This window comes from Carettochelys insculpta, chromosome 1 (genome assembly GCF_033958435.1).
Source record: "Carettochelys insculpta isolate YL-2023 chromosome 1, ASM3395843v1, whole genome shotgun sequence".
Classification (NCBI taxonomy): Eukaryota; Metazoa; Chordata; order Testudines; family Carettochelyidae; genus Carettochelys; species Carettochelys insculpta.
Window position 1 is genome coordinate 130,718,617 of NC_134137.1, and position 17,638 is coordinate 130,736,254.

General features: G+C 45.2%; 1 protein-coding gene across 3 annotated transcripts in view; it reads left to right on the top strand.

Annotated features, from left to right (window-relative positions):
• CNGA3 (cyclic nucleotide gated channel subunit alpha 3) overlaps positions 1–16,980 on the top strand; it is an 80,467-nt gene extending 63,487 nt beyond the window's left edge. For all 3 annotated transcript variants that reach the window (XM_074991934.1, XM_074991942.1, XM_074991951.1), the window contains 2 exons: positions 1,695–1,801; positions 11,594–16,980. In XM_074991934.1, the coding sequence (XP_074848035.1) occupies positions 1,695–1,801; positions 11,594–13,005 (1,519 nt within the window). In that variant the 3' untranslated portion in view covers positions 13,006–16,980. The remainder of the gene's footprint in view (positions 1–1,694; positions 1,802–11,593) is intronic.
• The last annotated feature ends 658 nt before the right edge of the window (positions 16,981–17,638 follow it).

Sequence of the window (17,638 nt, forward strand, 5' to 3'; positions counted from 1 at the left end):
GGAAGATTCAGTCAGGGCTAGTTGAAGTGGTCCTTCCCGAAAGCAGCAGCAAAACCCCGAATTTCTTAGCCACCAGGGGAGACTTTTCCACAGCAGCAGCAGCGAAGGCCCCTTGTATCTTAGTCACTGGCAGATACTTTTCCCTGGTGGCAGCAAGCCCCAGTCTGGGTGAAGGCTAGGGGTTCAGTGGGGACCTGTTGAAGTGGTCCTTCCCTATGGTGGCAACAAAGTCCCCAGCATCTTAGCCACCAGGGGCGACTTCCCCACAGCAGCAGAAAAGCCCAGAATGTCTTTCCCGCCCTTGGAGCCGTAAATGCACATCTGGCAGCATTGCCAGCACTGAACAGTGGGCACATCCTTCTGTTGGGTTGGGCTGGGGACAACCCATGTAATGTGGCTGAGCACGGGAAAGACAGACTGTGTGGGATCTGTAGGGGAGGGAAGGGGGTTCGCAAACAAATGTAAACCGCTGAGAAGAAGTTTCTCAGTGTGTTATGTAAGCGTGACCCCCAGCACAGCCTTGTTGACATGTGATATGGCAGGGCAGGGGCTGGCGCCAGGCAGCACAGAAAAAAATAACAAAAAAGCAGTCAAGTAGCACTTTAAAGACTAGCAAAATGGTTTATTAGGTGAGCTTTCGTGGGACAGACCCACTTCTTCAGACCATAGCCAGACCAGAACCTGGTCTGAAGAAGTGGGTCTGTCCCACGAAAGCTCCCCTAATAAACTCTTTTGCTAGTCTTTAAAGTGCTACTTGACTGCTTTTTGTTTTGATAGTGTATAGACTAGCACGGCTTCCTCTTTGTTACTATTCAACATGCAAGAAAAAAATAAGTGTACAGACAGAGCCACAAACGCCCTGCAGGGGCTATTTGAATGAGCAGATATGCTCACAGCGCTTATAGCAAAGAAAGAAAGACATTTCTCAGGCTCACTCACTAACATGAGCCCACAGCTAGAAGCTCACTGCTCCCATTTAGAAATGAACAGTCATCCTGTTAGTGGAGAGCAGCAGCCAGAGTGGAGCACCGAGAGGGGCATTGTGGGTTACATGCAGGACGCTTCTGGAGGCTAATAAATTCGACTTTAAGATGTGGTGCTTCCACACTGGCCTTTAATTGAACTTCTGAATTCAAGCTTGGCACTACGCCCATCAGGTAACTGCGATTTTGTAATCTTGAGATTAGTGCACCCAAAATTGAGCTAATGGTCTTTACAGTGAAGACAGTCACGTGCTAAAAATTGAGCTAACTGAATTAAATTCTAATTTATCTTGTAGTGTAGATGCAGCCTTAGACTCTGGAAGGAATGGGTGATGGTATGCCTGGATCACTCAGGACAAGCATAAGCCTTCTTTCAGTTGCTTCAGGAATTAGCTTGATGGGATCTGAATGAATTCCTGTCCAGTTCTTTGCTTGCAGAGCTGACCCTGTGAGGGCTTAAAGCTCTGTGCTAAGAGGAATGATACAGTGTAGTGTGTACGTGTGTGTATGTGACATTTGCCCCTGCTGTGTAAGACCTTTCCTTTCAGAAATATCTCATTATGTTAAATCCTTAAATTTAAATTCACAGCAAATATTCCACTGCAGACATGATGCCCACAGTCTATGCAGTGCCAGCTACAATGGGGTAAAATGCTTTTAGAACCTACTTATACAAAATGAATGAAATCTTCTGTATCTTGGTTTGTTTAGAGCCTGTTTTGATGAGCTACAAACTGATCATATTATACTCTGGGTGATCTTGGACTATAGCTCAGATATCATCTACATACTGGACATATTCATCAGATTCAGGACAGGTGAGTTCTTTTGGGTTTTATATTGTTTTCAGACATAACATGAATTCTTCTTCGAGTGGTCCCCGTGGGTGCTCCACAGTAGGTGTTGGGCTCGCCCCGGAGCCGCAGATCGGAAATCTTCAGCAGTCTTCGTTGGGTCGCGCATGCGCCAATGCGCGCGCCTTCGGTCACATGCGCGATCCGGTCCCCGCCAGTTCCTTCTCAACCGCCAACGGCTGCAGACAGATTCCGCTCCGGCTCCAACGCCTGAGAAAGATAGAACTGTGTTTTAATTTTGTTGATAGTTATTAGTTGATAGTTTTAGTTAGCACTGTTAAAGTTGTTATGTTTAAATGTAGATATAGTTTTTAGAAAAAAAAAAAAAAAGAGAGAGAGAAGAACAGAGGTGGCCACCCTAAGTGGTCTGCTGTCCTAAAAGCCGTGAACATTATCTTTTCCAGGACTGAGTAACTGTTAAATGCCCTATTAACATTCAAAGACTTAAACGCCCGGGCTGAGATGTCCTTGCCGGGGTTTAAGAAACGTGCGTCATGCCACGAGGCCATGCCTGCCTCAGATGGACATAGCGAGTGCATTCGTTGCCTCGGGGAGACCCACGTTCCACAAAAGTGTCCTCACTGCTCCAAGCTCACAGCCAGAGCCAGAAAGGACAGGGAAATGAGGCTGAAGATGATTTTATTTGATAAGGCCCTCCAACCTGGACCATGGGAGAAGCCCCATAAAGAGGGGCCCTCAGGGTCTCACAAGAGGAAGGTGGCTTCCCTAACCTCCTCTGTGCAAAAGGAAAGGAAGCTTTCCCCAGCTCGATCCTTGCCGGTAACACCTGTGAGCAGGATGAGCGGAGCACAGGACTCTGACCTGCGGGCTGCTCAAAGCGGGATGACTGTAGCACGCACAGCTGCGCCGGGGCCTTCAACCATTAAGCAGTTGGCACCGGGGGCGCCGCAGGCGCCGGAATCGGCGGCACCGACTCCCACGGCATCAAGCCCTGCGGCACCGATGGCACCGGAGCAGGGGTACTCGGCACGGGACCCAACGATGCTGGAGGAAGTTACCCATGCGGTGCCGTGCACAGGGGCACCGAGCGCGGCACCGACAACGGTGCTGAGGTCCCCAGCATGGGAGGGGGCGGCACCTGCGTCTCAGGGATGGGGAAAAGCAAAGGCCAAAACCCAGCACCGCAGCCCATCCCCGGAGGTCACCACGTTGCCGCTATCGTCTAGCTCCCCCCCCGAAATACGCCAGGCAGCAACTCCAATGGCCTGCTTCAGACCTCCATCCCCGTTCCTTCAACCACCATCCCCCTGGCTCAGACAACCTTCACCAATCTCCAGTAGGGATCCCTATGAATACTATCACAGAGCATCTCCGCCACTGTCAGTATCATCACGGAGGTCACGCTCTTCTAGACCCCATGCGTACGCTTTCCGATTGTGGTCCAGATCCCCATCACTGGGCCCTTGCCCCTGCTGTTATGGCCGTCCTTACCATACTGAACACCGGCACAGGGGGTCCAGATCCAGGGGGTAGATCCCCACCCACACCTTGCCAACACCCCTTCACGCAGTCTCACTCCGTGAGAAAGACACAGCCTTCCCAGGCGGACGTTGGTCCACAGGCCCTGGACCTCCCTTCTGAATCCTCAAAAGGGCAAGCGTATGAACAAATCCAGGAATCTGAGGAATTAGAGGAGGTGTATCATAGCGACACCTCTTCGTCCTCCCCAGATGAGGGGGTTGTCCCTGGGGATATTTCCCCCACCCCGGACGACCTTAGGCAATTCCAAGAACTATTCAAGAGAGTAGCACAAACACAGGACATTCAAATAGCAGAGGTGCAGGAGAAACATCATAAACTCCTGAAAAATTTAAGACCCCCGGCTACATCTAAGATCGCAATCCCACTAGATGAAGCGATTATGGAATCAGCCACCAACATATGGCAGACTCCAGCCTCCACCCCTCCCACAAATAAGAGGGCAGATAAGAAATACTTTGTTCCAGCCAAGGGCATGGAATTCCTGTTGAGCCACCCCCAACCAAATTCGCTCGTAGTCGAATCATCACAGCAGAGATCCAAGACACCCCAATATAAATCAGGAGGGTCAGAAAGAGACGCGAGGAAATTAAACACGTTCAGTAGGAAGGTCTATTCCTCCTCTACCTTACTACTCAGAATGGCAAACTACGCAGCACACCTGTCAAACCACAACTTCGACAATTATTCCAGACTTACTTCCCTCATGGATTTCCTTCCAGAGGATAAGAAACCGGTGCTGAAAGCGATCGTCCAAGAGGGCTACGCGGCCTCACGAACAGGAGTTCAGATTGCCCTGGACGTGGCAGACACGGCAGCATGCTCCACAGCCACAGCAGTGGTAATGCGTAGAGAATCGTGGCTCCAGACGTCCAGCATTCCCAGAGATCTGCAAACAAAAATCGTAGACCTTCCATTTGATAAACAAGTTATTCGCAGATTCAACTGACTTGGTCCTACACTCCAGCAAGGACTCGAGAACCACACTTAGGACCCTGGGCATATATACCCCTCCCTACAAGAGGAAGAAGTTTTACCCCCAGCAAAAGCGCTACGCTTATCAACCTCAGCATACACAATACCAACGGAGCTATGACCAAGGGCGCCACCACCAGCAGCAACAGTATAGGGCCCCCAGATGACACCCCCAGCAGGGTTGCGCACCCTCGGGGCAAGCCCTGAGACAGCAAGTTTGACGGGTATGTCGAGGACTGCAATATCAAGACCATCCCTCAGTGCCAATCCCAGCACATGTTCCACCATCGGCTCAAACCATTCTACTCTCAATGGCAAAACATCACCACAGACAAATGGGTGCTGGAAATTATAGCCACGGGATACACGATCCCCTTCCAATCACTACCTCCACCGAAACCTCCCACCCAGTCCTTCTTCAAGGACCCCTCCCACGAGACAAGGTTAAAACAGGAGGTAGACCATCTCATGTTCATAGGGCCGGTGGAGAGAGTTCTGGAACAATTCCAAGGGAAAGGGTTCTACTCATGATACTTCCTAACAGAGAAGAAGACAGGAGGCTGGAGGCCAATCCTGGACCTACGGGCCCTCAACTGACATCTGCGCAAACAGCGTTTCAGGATGATTACAATTGCCTCCATACTTACGGCATTGGACGATGGAGACTGGTTTGCAGCCCTTGACTTGCAGGACGCGTATTTTCATATAACTATTCACCCGGCACACAGACGTTTCCTCCACTTCACAGTAGGCAGGGAGCACTTCCAATACAGGGTTCTTCTGGTCGGTCTCTCTTCGGCGCCCAGAGTGTTCACCAAAACACTGGTGGTAGTATCAACTTACCTACACAGACAGGGTGTGTTCATTTTTCCATACCTGGACGACTACCTGCTGAAAGGGGCCTTGAAGGCAGAGGTACTATGCATGATACACATCACTACAAACACAGTCGCCTCATTGGGCCTAATTATCAACCTCTCGAAATCAAAGACCGAACGTACGCAGAATATAGAGTTCATAGGGGCATGCATAGACTCTACTACATCAAGAGTATACCTGCCCAACGCCCGTTTCTGCACCATCAAATCCCTGGTACAAGTAATGATGTATAGCCGCACAGTGCCAATCCTAACATGTCTACAACTGTTGGGGCACATGGCAACCACCACGTTTGTGGTACAGAATGCCAGGCTGCATATGCGGGGCCTGCAGCATTGGCTGGCGAGCATTTACAAACCGATAGTCCATACCATCCACAGGGCAGTATCACCCACAGCGGAGGTGCGCAGGTCACTGGCATGGTGGGCAGATCCCAAGAACTTACTAGTAGGGGTGCCCTTCCACCAACCACAAATTGCGATTTTTCTTATGACAGATGCATCCCACATGGGATGGGGAGTGCACATCGGCAACAAAGTAACTCAGGGGCTATGGTCCCCCGCGGAAAAGACAATGCACATAAACATACTAGAACTCAGAGCAGTGTTCAGTGCGTGCAAACATTTTCGGAAAAACCTGCACAGCAAAGTAGTCGGGATAAATACCGACAACACCTCCACCATGTTTTATATCAACCGACAAGGAGGGGCCAGATCCCGTGCACTATGCGCGGAGGCAGTCCGGTTGTGGAACTGGTGCATTGTCAACAATATAACGCTGAAAGCCTCATACCTACCCGGTGTCCACAACGTGAAGGCGGACCAGCTAAGCAGGCGCTTTACACTCACGCACAAGTGGCAGATCCGTGCCAATCTGCTCCGACAAGTATTTCACAAAGGGGGGGTTCCCCAAATCGATCTGTTTGCCACTTACAAGCAATGCCCTCAGTACCGCTCCAGAGCGGGCATAGGACAAGGATCCTTGGGGGACGCCTTCATGGTGCCATGGAAGAGCCCTCTACTCTATGCGTTCCCTCCCACGACACTCATTCACAAGGTTCTAGAGAAAGCCAAAAGAGAGAGAGCACGCATAATACTTACAGTCCCAACCTGGGACCGACAGCAATGGTTCTCTCTGCTTCTGTGCATGTCATGCCGCCCGCCACTCCTGCTACCGGTAATGCCAGACCTTCTCACGCAGGCTCAGGGGTCCATAGTGCACCCACATCCTCAAAGACTCTGCCTACAGGCGTGGCTAATCCATGGCTCAGCGCCTTAGAGAGCACATGTTCAGAGGGAGTGAAACACATTTTGGAGTCCAGTTGAAGGACTTCCTCCAGAAGGACTTATGCGCAGAAGTGGAAACGATTCATCTCCTGGTGTTCTTCCAAGCAGTTGGCTCCTCAGGGCGTCCCTATAACTGCAATTCTAGAATACCTGCTGGAGCTAAAACAAGACGGACTCTCCCTATCCTCACTAAAGGTCCATCTTGCAGCTATATCAGCGTTTCAACACAAAGAGGAAGGGCCAACCATATTCGCTCATCCTATGGTCACACAGTTCCTAAAGGGGCTGGTAAACCTGTACCCCCCTCGGAAACTGCTATCACCGTCATGGAGTTTGGACTTGGTCCTCCACACACTGTCGGGACCACCCTTTGAACCATTGGTCACGGTACCCCTCCGGTTACTTACCCTGAAAACAACCTTCCTTCTCGCTATTACGTCAGCCCACAGGGTGAGTGAACTCGCAGCAATAATGGCAACGCCACCCTGCACAGTATTCTCAAAAGAAGCGGTGATCTTACGATTACACCCGGTCTTCGTTCCAAAGGTTTCCTCAGAGTTCCACATTAACGAACCAGTAGTATTACCCTCATTTTATCCTAAGCTTCACAACTCCAGCAAAGAGGTGCAGCTGCACCTGCTAGATGTAAGGAGGGCGTTGGCCTTTTACATAGACAGAACTAAGCCCTTCTGGAAAACGGACAGACTCCTGGTGTCTCTCGCACCCAGGTCGAAAGGGGAAAGCCTATCCTCAGAAAGAATTTCAAATCACATCGTATCCTGCATAAAACTGTGTTATGAGCTGAGTAAGACCCCCCTGCTAGTTCCGCTCAGGGCTCGCTCCACCAGAGCAATGGCAACATCGACGGCCTTCTTCAAAGGAATCGCATTAAAAGACATCTGCAGAGCGGCGACTTGGTCATCTTATGACACCTTTGCCAAGCATTATGCCATGCACCGGGTGTTCGATGAGGAGACATGGCTATCGACAGCAGTCCTATTAAGGGCAAGCTGCACATAAGCGGACACCCACCGCCTTAATTGGGGTCACTGCTGGGTATTCACCTACTGTGGAGTACCCATGGGGACCGATCGAAGAAGAAAGAGAAGTTACTCACCTGTGTAGTAACGATGGTTCTTCGAGATGTGTCCCCGTGGGTGCTCCACTACCCACTTGTTCCTCCCCACTTTGGAGCTCTGTTTTTGCGTTTTTCAGAAGCATCCGGGGCGGTTGGTCAAGGAACTGGTGGAGACTGGGTCGCGCATGTGACCGAAGGCGCGCGAAGGACCAGCGCGCAGCGGCGCATGTGCGACCCGACGGAGACTGCTGAAAATTTCCGATCTGTGGCGCCGGGGCGAGCCTGACACCTACTGTGGAGCACCCACGGAGACACATCTCGAAGAACCATCGTTACTACACAGGTGAGTAACTTCTCTTTATACCCTACTGGATCTGTATGAGGGTCCATTTCCAACAGCATCCAAAATTAGATGCTTCTGAAGTGGAAAACCTGTGTTTAGGGAAAACTTCTCTTTACACCCATCAACAAGAGATTGGATTAGTCCCATTTTTAACATTGGGCATAATTAACCACTGGAAAAATTCACCATGGGAATGTGGTGGAGTCTCCATCACTGACTATTCTTAAATGAGAATTGTGTATTTTTCTAAAAGATCTGCTGTAGGAATTATTGAGAGGAAGGCCTTTGGCCTGTATTATACAGGAGGTCAGACTAAAAGATCACAAGGGTTCCTTCTGGCCATAGACTCTATGAATCTACACATAGGTATTTATCTTTGACAGAAAATGTTCAATGAATCATTGTAGTAGTGTAGTTAGCACTGGTTGTGGAGAGAGTGAGAATACGTAGCTCTTATCTAATACTTCAGATCATGTCTCAAAGATGAACAGTGTCATTTAACTCAGTATCCTTGGACAGATAGGAAACAAACACAGAGAAGCAAAGTGATCTACCTCAGGACACCTAACAGGCCAGTGGCAGAGCAAGGAATAGACCTCACATCTCCTGAATCCAAGACCAGGGCTTCAGGAAATAAACCGTCTTCCCTGACCAGTTAGAGCATTAATTAATTTTAATGAAAAATTCATTTTAAAAGTTATATAAAGCCATCTTCAAATGATGACACTTGAATGACCATCATCAAGACTCTCTCATATATACTTCAATGCACCAAAAATCAACCTAGTAATTTACATGACTGGCTACTTTTTCCACTCAATTTTTTGAGCGATTGTAGATGTCTTATTGAAACACAAAGCCATTTCCCCACTAAGGAAAAACAGCAGAAGAAAAACAGTCAGGGGCCACATGCAAGTGAGAAGCAAAAACAAAACAAAACTCTTGCTGACAAACCAACCCTAAAACCTCACAGATGTGGCCCCCCGCTGAGAAGCAGAAATGCCTTTCACCTCACTACCCTCAAACTGCACCCCAGAGCCTAGAACAATCCAGGTTAGTAGATTTTGAGTGTCTCCCTCCCCACCCCCATGCTCTGGCCAAACAGGAAGGGTTCAGTGAGAGTGGGGGGCTGCTGAGTTGTGGCCATGAGGTCTGGGCAGGAGGTAGGGTGTAGGAGTGAACTTGGGGTGCAGGGTCTGGGTGGGCAGTAGAGTGCAGGAGTGGGCTGAGGGTGGGGGGTGTCTAGATGGAGATGCAAGAGTAGGGTGGTGATGGGGGTGTGGGGTCTTGTGAAGGTGCACTGGGGTGGGGCCTTGGGCAGGAGGGCAGTTCCAAGACAGGGGTGGCACTCATGGTGTGCTGCAGGGAACCACTCACTGCTAGCACCATCCCCTATCACTCCTATTGGCAGTGGTGTGTGCAGGATGTAGGCAGGAGTGCAGCTCGGGTGAGGGAGGGAACGCTTGGTTCCACATGGATCTGTGCACCCCAGGGAACCACCCACTGCCAGCACCACATCCCACTGCTACCATTGGCTGCAAGTAGGTGCCCCTCCACATGTATGGCTGGAGTGCCAGTGCCAGCTTGCTGCAGGTTGTGGGGTATGGGGAGAAAGCTCCAGCCTCAGGGGCCAGCTCAAAGCAAGCCATGGGCTGAATCTGGTCTGCAGGCCATAGATTCCCCACCCCTCTGTTAAGCTCTCACTGAACATTTGGATGCATTCTCCTACGTGCTGTGCAGGGTAAGTTTTTATTTGAAAAACATGAAAGCACCGATCCTAAAGACAATTACATGTGCGAGTGGTCCCACTGAAGTCAGAAGAATTAGTCACATGAATAAAGTGAAGCATATGCTTGCAGGATTGGGTCCCACATTTCTATCCTTTCTTGTTGCAAGGATACAGCCATCACAACATAAGGGAGAAGTGCTGCAGCTCTGTAACCCAGGAATGCAAAAAACTGCCCGACTATACCAGGGTTAACCCCCTACCATACGTCTTCACTGAAATTATCATGAGTGTCAAAAACTAACTGGTATTGATTAAAATGTGGGCAGTGTCTTTCTCTCTGTTTTTGTCAAACAAAACTGAGAATTAAATGAAAACCTACATTCAGGCAACTTTAAGGTAGAGCAGTTAAACTATAAGACATCGTAAAATATAAACATTAAGGTTACGAGAGCAATGAAGATACAGCCATGTTACACATTCATAGTATTGTCGAGATTCTGCTTTTCTTGCTTCAGTGGTAAGGGTAATAGCTTATTGTTCATGCTGTACAACGTAAAACAAACTGGATGTGCAAGGATTCTGAAATAATGTTTCAGTTGGAACGTAACACTTGTTTGGCTTTTTGTGATGTGTCCTTGTGTAATCATACCATAGTATTGATGTAATGTTTTATATTTAGTATTGAAAACTAGTGGGCAGCTTATGCTGCCATCAGTAGGGGAGTAGTTATCCAAAGAGCTGGATTTGATCAGCTATTATTTCATATTGTATATTTAAATACTACAAATATATTTACATTTTTTTTCATATTGTGCCACCTATTTGTCTACGTCACTAATCCTGAGTTACTCGCGTAACTTGGGAGAGGACTATTGGTCTTGTGGTTAAGGTTAGCACTAGACTGCAACTTCCTAGAGTGCCGTTCTCAATTCTGCCACAGACTCGCTGTCCAACTTACAGGGGCAGGTCATTTAAGGTGCCTACAATGCAGCTGAAAACCCGTGGCAGACCTACGCAAGCTAACTCAGGTTCACGGAGTTTGACCTCATGGGACTGTTTAATTGCAGAGTAGATGCTCAGGGTCAGGCTGGAGCATAGGCTCCATGATTCTGTGAGGGTCCCAGAACTTGGGCTCTGTCTCAAGCCCTATTATTTACACTGAATTAAATGGCTTCCGTGTGTGAACGCTACAAGCCAGAATCAGCTGCCACAGGCCAGCCATGGGTGTCTAACTGCAGCCCAGACTTATCTTCAGAGACTGATTTTCCTATCCTTACCCTGAAGAGCACTTTAATCCATTTACTTCAGTGGGATTAATCATGGAATAAAGTGCCAGTAAACATGAAGAATAATATCAGAATCTGGCCCTTAACCGCTGTTAACGTGGTGGGGGGAGGTACTAATGTTCCCATTAATAGTCTGGCTTATCTATTTTTAGCCTGATCCTGGTATGAGATCTGCACACACAGAACCAACACAGGCATGGAGCTATACTGGCTTCATTAGTAGAGTACCGCATATGCAGAATGAGCCAAGATATCTGCATCCACATCCACATGCACCAACAGATATAAAGCAGATATCTGCAAATTTGCAGGGTTCTACATACAAAATTTGTATCTGCATCTGCATCCATATCTGCAAAAATGAGTCATGGATATCTGCATCCACATCTGCAGATGTGGACATAAAGCCGGGATATCTGTGGATTTGCAGGGCTCCATCTTTTAGTGATCCAAAGAATTCTTTTTTTGAGTTTGGGGACCTTTATAGTGGAATCTTTGAGGGGCATGGACTTTCTCTTAGCGTGTACTGAATGCTTACCACAATGGAGCCCAGTCTTTGTTGAGGCCTCTACGTGCTATTGCATTTCTACTCCTACTATTACATATGAAGCGTATATGATGTCTTTTTATAAAACATACATAAAGTGGTCTAATACAAAACTGTTTTTAATTCTTTTAAGGCTTCCTTGAACAAGGCTTACTAGTCCAAGATGAAAAGAAATTAAGACAACATTACATTGCTACTCAGCAGTTCAGATTGGATGTGCTTTCTCTTTTACCAACAGATCTAGCATATTTAAAACTTGGGTTGAACTACCCTGAACTACGGTTTAACCGCTTGCTGAGGTTTGCCAGGCTGTTTGAGTTTTTTGACCGCACAGAAACCAGGACAAACTATCCAAATATGTTTCGGATTGGAAATCTTGTTCTGTATATTCTTATCATCATCCACTGGAATGCATGTATATATTTTGCAATTTCAAAGCTTATTGGGTTTGGTACTGACACTTGGGTCTATCCGAATGTGTCCCATCCAGAATATGGACGTCTGGCCAGAAAGTATATTTACAGTTTATATTGGTCAACACTGACACTGACAACAATTGGAGAAACCCCACCTCCAGTGAAAGATGAAGAGTATCTCTTTGTGGTCATTGACTTCTTGGTGGGTGTACTGATCTTTGCTACCATTGTTGGTAACGTAGGCTCTATGATTTCCAACATGAATGCTTCGAGAGCAGAATTCCAGGCCAAAGTTGATTCCATAAAACAATATATGCATTTCCGAAAAGTGACAAAGGATTTGGAGGCCAGGGTCATTAAGTGGTTTGATTACCTCTGGACCAACAAGAAAACAGTAGATGAGAAGGAAGTTCTTAAAAACCTACCTGACAAACTTAAGGCTGAAATAGCTATCAACGTCCATCTCGACACACTAAAGAAAGTGCGTATTTTCCAGGATTGTGAAGCTGGACTTCTTATTGAACTAGTGCTGAAGTTGAGACCTACAGTCTTTAGTCCTGGAGACTATATCTGTAAAAAGGGGGATATTGGAAGGGAAATGTACATCATCAAAGAGGGGAAGTTGGCTGTGGTGGCAGATGATGGCATAACACAGTTTGTTGTCCTAAGTGATGGCAGCTACTTTGGTGAAATCAGCATCTTAAACATCAAGGGTAGCAAATCTGGTAACAGGAGAACAGCCAACATCAGAAGCATTGGTTATTCTGATCTGTTCTGTTTGTCCAAAGATGATTTGATGGAAGCCCTCACTGAATATCCTGAAGCCAAAAAGGCATTGGAAGAGAAAGGGCGGCAAATTCTGATGAAAGACAATTTAATAGATGAGGAGGCGGCAAAAGCAGGAGCCGACCCTAAAGATTTGGAAGAAAAAGTGGAAAGACTTGAAAGTGCTCTGGATAATCTACAGACTAGGTTTGCTAGGCTTATGGCAGAATACAACTCAACGCAACTCAAAGTAAAGCAGAGACTCACCAAAGTGGAAAACAAAGTGAAGAAATATGGAAGTGGCTTCTTATCTGATGGAGGAGAAGAATCTGCAAAAACTGAGGAAGGGGAGAAAAAGACTTAATAGCTCATTTATATATCTTTACTTAATCTAGAATATTGCAGCATGTAAAGCCATAAGAATAAATATAAGCATATTATATATGTGAACACACAACTATTTTTATATGGATTCTAAGAGAATGAGTTTTTTAGAGTTTTTAATTAAAGCAGTATTTTCTTGTAAATAGTAAATTGATACCTTTTATCTTGTTTTTAGGAGGAGACTTCAGATTGCCATTTGGATTTTTTTTTTTGTACTTATGACATATTTCTTACAAGACAAGCTCAGATTGTCTTTACTGTGGTATGTAACGGTCTTGGCACTTCTTTATTTTCCATGTTCTTATTGTTGATGGAATCGTGTAAAGTAATGAACTCTTCCAGAATGAGGAGGCAGATCTGTACTGATAACTAACTATGCCATGTCCACACCCTCTGCCTTGGTACCTAGTAAACTCATGAATACCTGTAGTAAATCCAGACTATCCAAAATCTATATTCTTTCATATTAACACACACTGCACATATTAAGGAACCTGGTTGATAAGAAAGGCCTGTCTTTGCTTTGTAATCTGTTACATGATGTGAAATACCCAGTTATTTGAAAGGTGCAGATTTTGAAATGATTCTACTGTGCTGTGGTCGTAGGAAAATCCTTACAGTGCAGCCAATGGTGCTTAATTTGCTTGGAGTACAATCTTATTGTGATCTCCATTCTGCAACTGTTATGTTAACTGGACTGCATTAACTCTTTCCTAACCTCTTTCATGTTGGGAAAATCCTTGTATGAAGGGAACCCCTAAGGGCATGGCAATCCTGGCAACAAAGTTCCATTAAAACTGAGAAGAGATATAGCAGCTCATCTCCATCCTTCTGCCTTTTTACAGAAGGCCTGGTCTCCATCCTGGAATATTTTATCTGCCTTTTGGAGTATGTGGGGGAGTCACCTATTGAAGAAAATTTTCTTAGAATACTAGACCTGGAAGGGAGCTCAAAAGATCATCAGGTCCAGTCCCCTGCACTCACAGTAGGACCAAGCATCATCTAACTCATTCCTGACAAGTGCTTAAACTGCTGTGCTTAAATGATGGAGATTCCACAGCCTCCCTTGGCAACTTAATTCAGTGCTTAACTTCTTGTCCTATGAATAAAGGTTAAGGAGAATAATTTTTCTCCCTCCTTTTTGTAACAACCTTTAGGTACTTAAAAACTGCTATGTCCCTTCTCAGTCTTCTCTTATCCAAATTAAATAAACCCAGTTCTTTCAGTCTTCCCTCAAAGGTCATGTTTTCTAGACCTTTCATCATTTTTGTTGCTCTTCTCTGGAACTTTTCCAATTTATCCACATTTTTCGTGAAACACAGCCTGCAGAACCAGACACAGTACTCCAGCTGAAGCCTAAACAGTGCAGAGTAGACTGGAGGAATTACTTCTTCTGACAACTCTCTGTAGTCTAGCCATAGCCTGAGACTGTTAGATCCCTTTCTGCAATAATCCCTCTTAGGCACCCATTTTCCATTTTATGCGTGTGAAAGGATTGTTCTGTCTTAAGTGCAGTATTTTGCAATTTCTCTTACCGAATTTCATCTTATTTACCTCAGACCATTTTTCCAGTTTGTCCAAATCATTTTGAATTATAATCCTATTGTCCAAAGCACTTGCAACTCCTCCAAGCTTGGTGTTATCCACAAACTTTATAAGCAAACTCTCTATCGCATCACCTAAATCACTGATGAAGATATTGAACAGAACTTGTCCCAAAACTGATCTATGAAGAATCCCACTTGTCATGCCCTTCCAGCATAACTGTGAATCATAGATAACTATTCTCTGGGAATGATTATCCAACCCATCATGCACCCACCTTATAGTAGCCTTGTAAAGGTTGTATTGCTCTACTTTATTTCTAAGAATGTCATGTGAGACTGTATCAAATGTTTTACTAAAGTCTAGGTATATCATAGCTGCAACTTCTCCCTTACTTACAAAGCTTGTTATCCTGTCACACAAAGTTAGCAGGTTGGTTTGACATGATTTATTCTTTACAAATCCATGCTGCTGGTTACTTATCACCTTATTATTTTCCAAATGTTTGCAAGGGGATTCCTTAATTATTAGCTCCATTATCTTTCCTGGCATAGAAGTTAAGCTGACTAGTCTGTAGTTTTCTGGACAGTTCTTATTTCCATTTTATTTAATGGGCACTACATTTGCCCTTTTCCAGTCTTCTGGAATCTCTCCTGTCTTCCAGGACTTTTTGAAGATGACAGCTAATGGCTCAGCTACTTCCTCAATCAGCTGCTTGAGCATTCTAGGATGGATTTCATCAGGTCCTGGTGATTCCAGACATCTCGCTTTTTAAAGTAATTCTTAATTTGTTCTTTTCCTATTTTAACTTGTGAACCTACCTCATTTACTTCAGCATTCAGTATGCTTGGTGTCCAATTACCACCAACCTTCTTGCTGAAAACCAAAACAAAGAAGTCATTAAGCACCTCTGACATTTTCCCACTTTATTATTGCTTTCCCCACTTCACTGAGTAACAGTTAATTGTGAGGGAGAAGCAGCTTTTCTGTTCTGATTCTTCATACAGAGGAGTAAGATTCTGGTTCCCATTAGGTGGTCTGTTCTGAGATTCATCCTACAATTTCATCTTATTATTCTTAGTTATAACTCCCTCATGCCAACATAAAAAATTCCTCTCCTTTCTTGGAATATACAGCTTTCAGATATTTGTTATCACAGCTCATCATTAATGAGCTAAGGTAGACAAATTTTACTCTTAATTTTCCTCAGGATAACCTCTTTGGGCACCTAGATGCTCTTTTCTGAAATTGCTCCCATTTGTCACTTATCTTTGTGGCATTTTACTGCCTTGAATTGAAGCAGCATACCTGATGTAATCATACTAGCACTGCACTGAGGCAAAATTTCATTGAGGATTTTTACTTCGACATCACTGGGGCCCCAACAAACTTCTGACCATGGGAAAAAATAAAACAAAAAACTGTGCCATGGACCATGACATTGGGCTGTTTTAAGGGCCAGTGGCTACTACCATGCACTGAGTTCCAGCTGATAGTATCAACCGTTCTGGGGAGGAATGGGACTTCCTCTTCTCCTGCAAGTGCCACTCTTAGGATGGGGTCTAACTCACTTACCTCTTCTGGCTGCTGGAAGCTCCACAACTGCTGGCTGGGATCCCAACTTTGAAGGCAGCACAGCCAGGGAGCTTCCTAGAGCCAGGGCAGAGACGGAGAAGTGGCACCAAATTAACACTATAGTGTAGGAAATACACAATAGTCATTATTCAGACAAGAAGAAACTTTCTCTTCTGCTAGCAAAACAGAGTCCCTCGCAGATCAGCAGGACACCTGGAGCAGCCATAGAATCAGAAGTTTATTGGCTGATGCTCATAGCAGTTCAGTCTGCCTCTTCTTCAGCATTTTAGTTGTGAGTTACATTTATCTTATAATATTCTCTGTTCATTTTAATAGCCATTTCATGGAAGTTCTTTCAGCGTCAATCATGTCTTTGTGTTGTTACTGTTCCATTAATGTTTTATGACTTTGACAGGCACAGCAGTGAACCATAAAAGTTTGCATCTTTAATACACTGTGGTGATAAAATCTGTTTTTCTTCATATTGGAACAAATATGGATTCTGAAATCATATTAAGAAGGTGTTACTGTTTTCACAGATATACAAGCCAGTTACAAAAGTAAACATCTGTCTCATCACACTGATTGAAAAGTAAAAAAATGATTCTCTTGGAATCCTAAACCTTACTTTCAACCCTCCCCTGTCCCCAGTACTCGACTTTATGAGTGCTTACTGAAAACCAGTGTCAAACAAAGGGTTTTTCTGAGCCCAGGAGATCAACTACATAAGCCACATAAATATATAATTCAGATCTTATTCAGTAGTTGCATTGCTGCCAGTCCAATAGTAAATAAAATCTAAAGGTTTATTTGTAAGAAAAAAGAAGAGTTAAAATGGTTAATAGAGTGTATGTATACAATTACTGCAAAGTTCTTGGAACAAATACAGACTCTGAAATCATATTAAGTTGTTACTCATTTTTATAAATATACCAAACCTGTCTATAACAATAATATTAGAGACTGCTGGCTTGTAAAGTTGCTGGGAGCTTCCAGAAAACTGGACGACTTTCAGTCCATGGATTGGAATTCTTCTTAGCATTCTAAGTCTATAGAATCACAGCAAGAAAGAGGCAACATGGCGATGACTAGAGAGTCTTTTTATATTGTGTGCTATGTGGATGGAATTTTACTGTCACAAGCAACACTCGCAGCACAATTCATGGAAAAGCAGAATCACAAGATGTAAGCTAGGGTCACATGCATGTGTCGTATTAGCACTTCCATCACTTTCTGACTTAACAGGGGCAGACAGCAGCCATTTAGGAGCTAAGGATTCCACAAAAAGACATACAGGGTGGGAGAAGTTCCCAAAGTCAACGGAGATTTTCAATGGTTGGTGTAACCTCTGGAACAAACACATTTGGGATACAGATCTATAGTGAATGATTCATAATGTCAGGAACGGTGATGGTGCATGGCCAAGCACCTTTAGTAAATCATAACTTTTCCTTTGACACCTTACATGATCTATTTTGTACATGTTTTGTTGC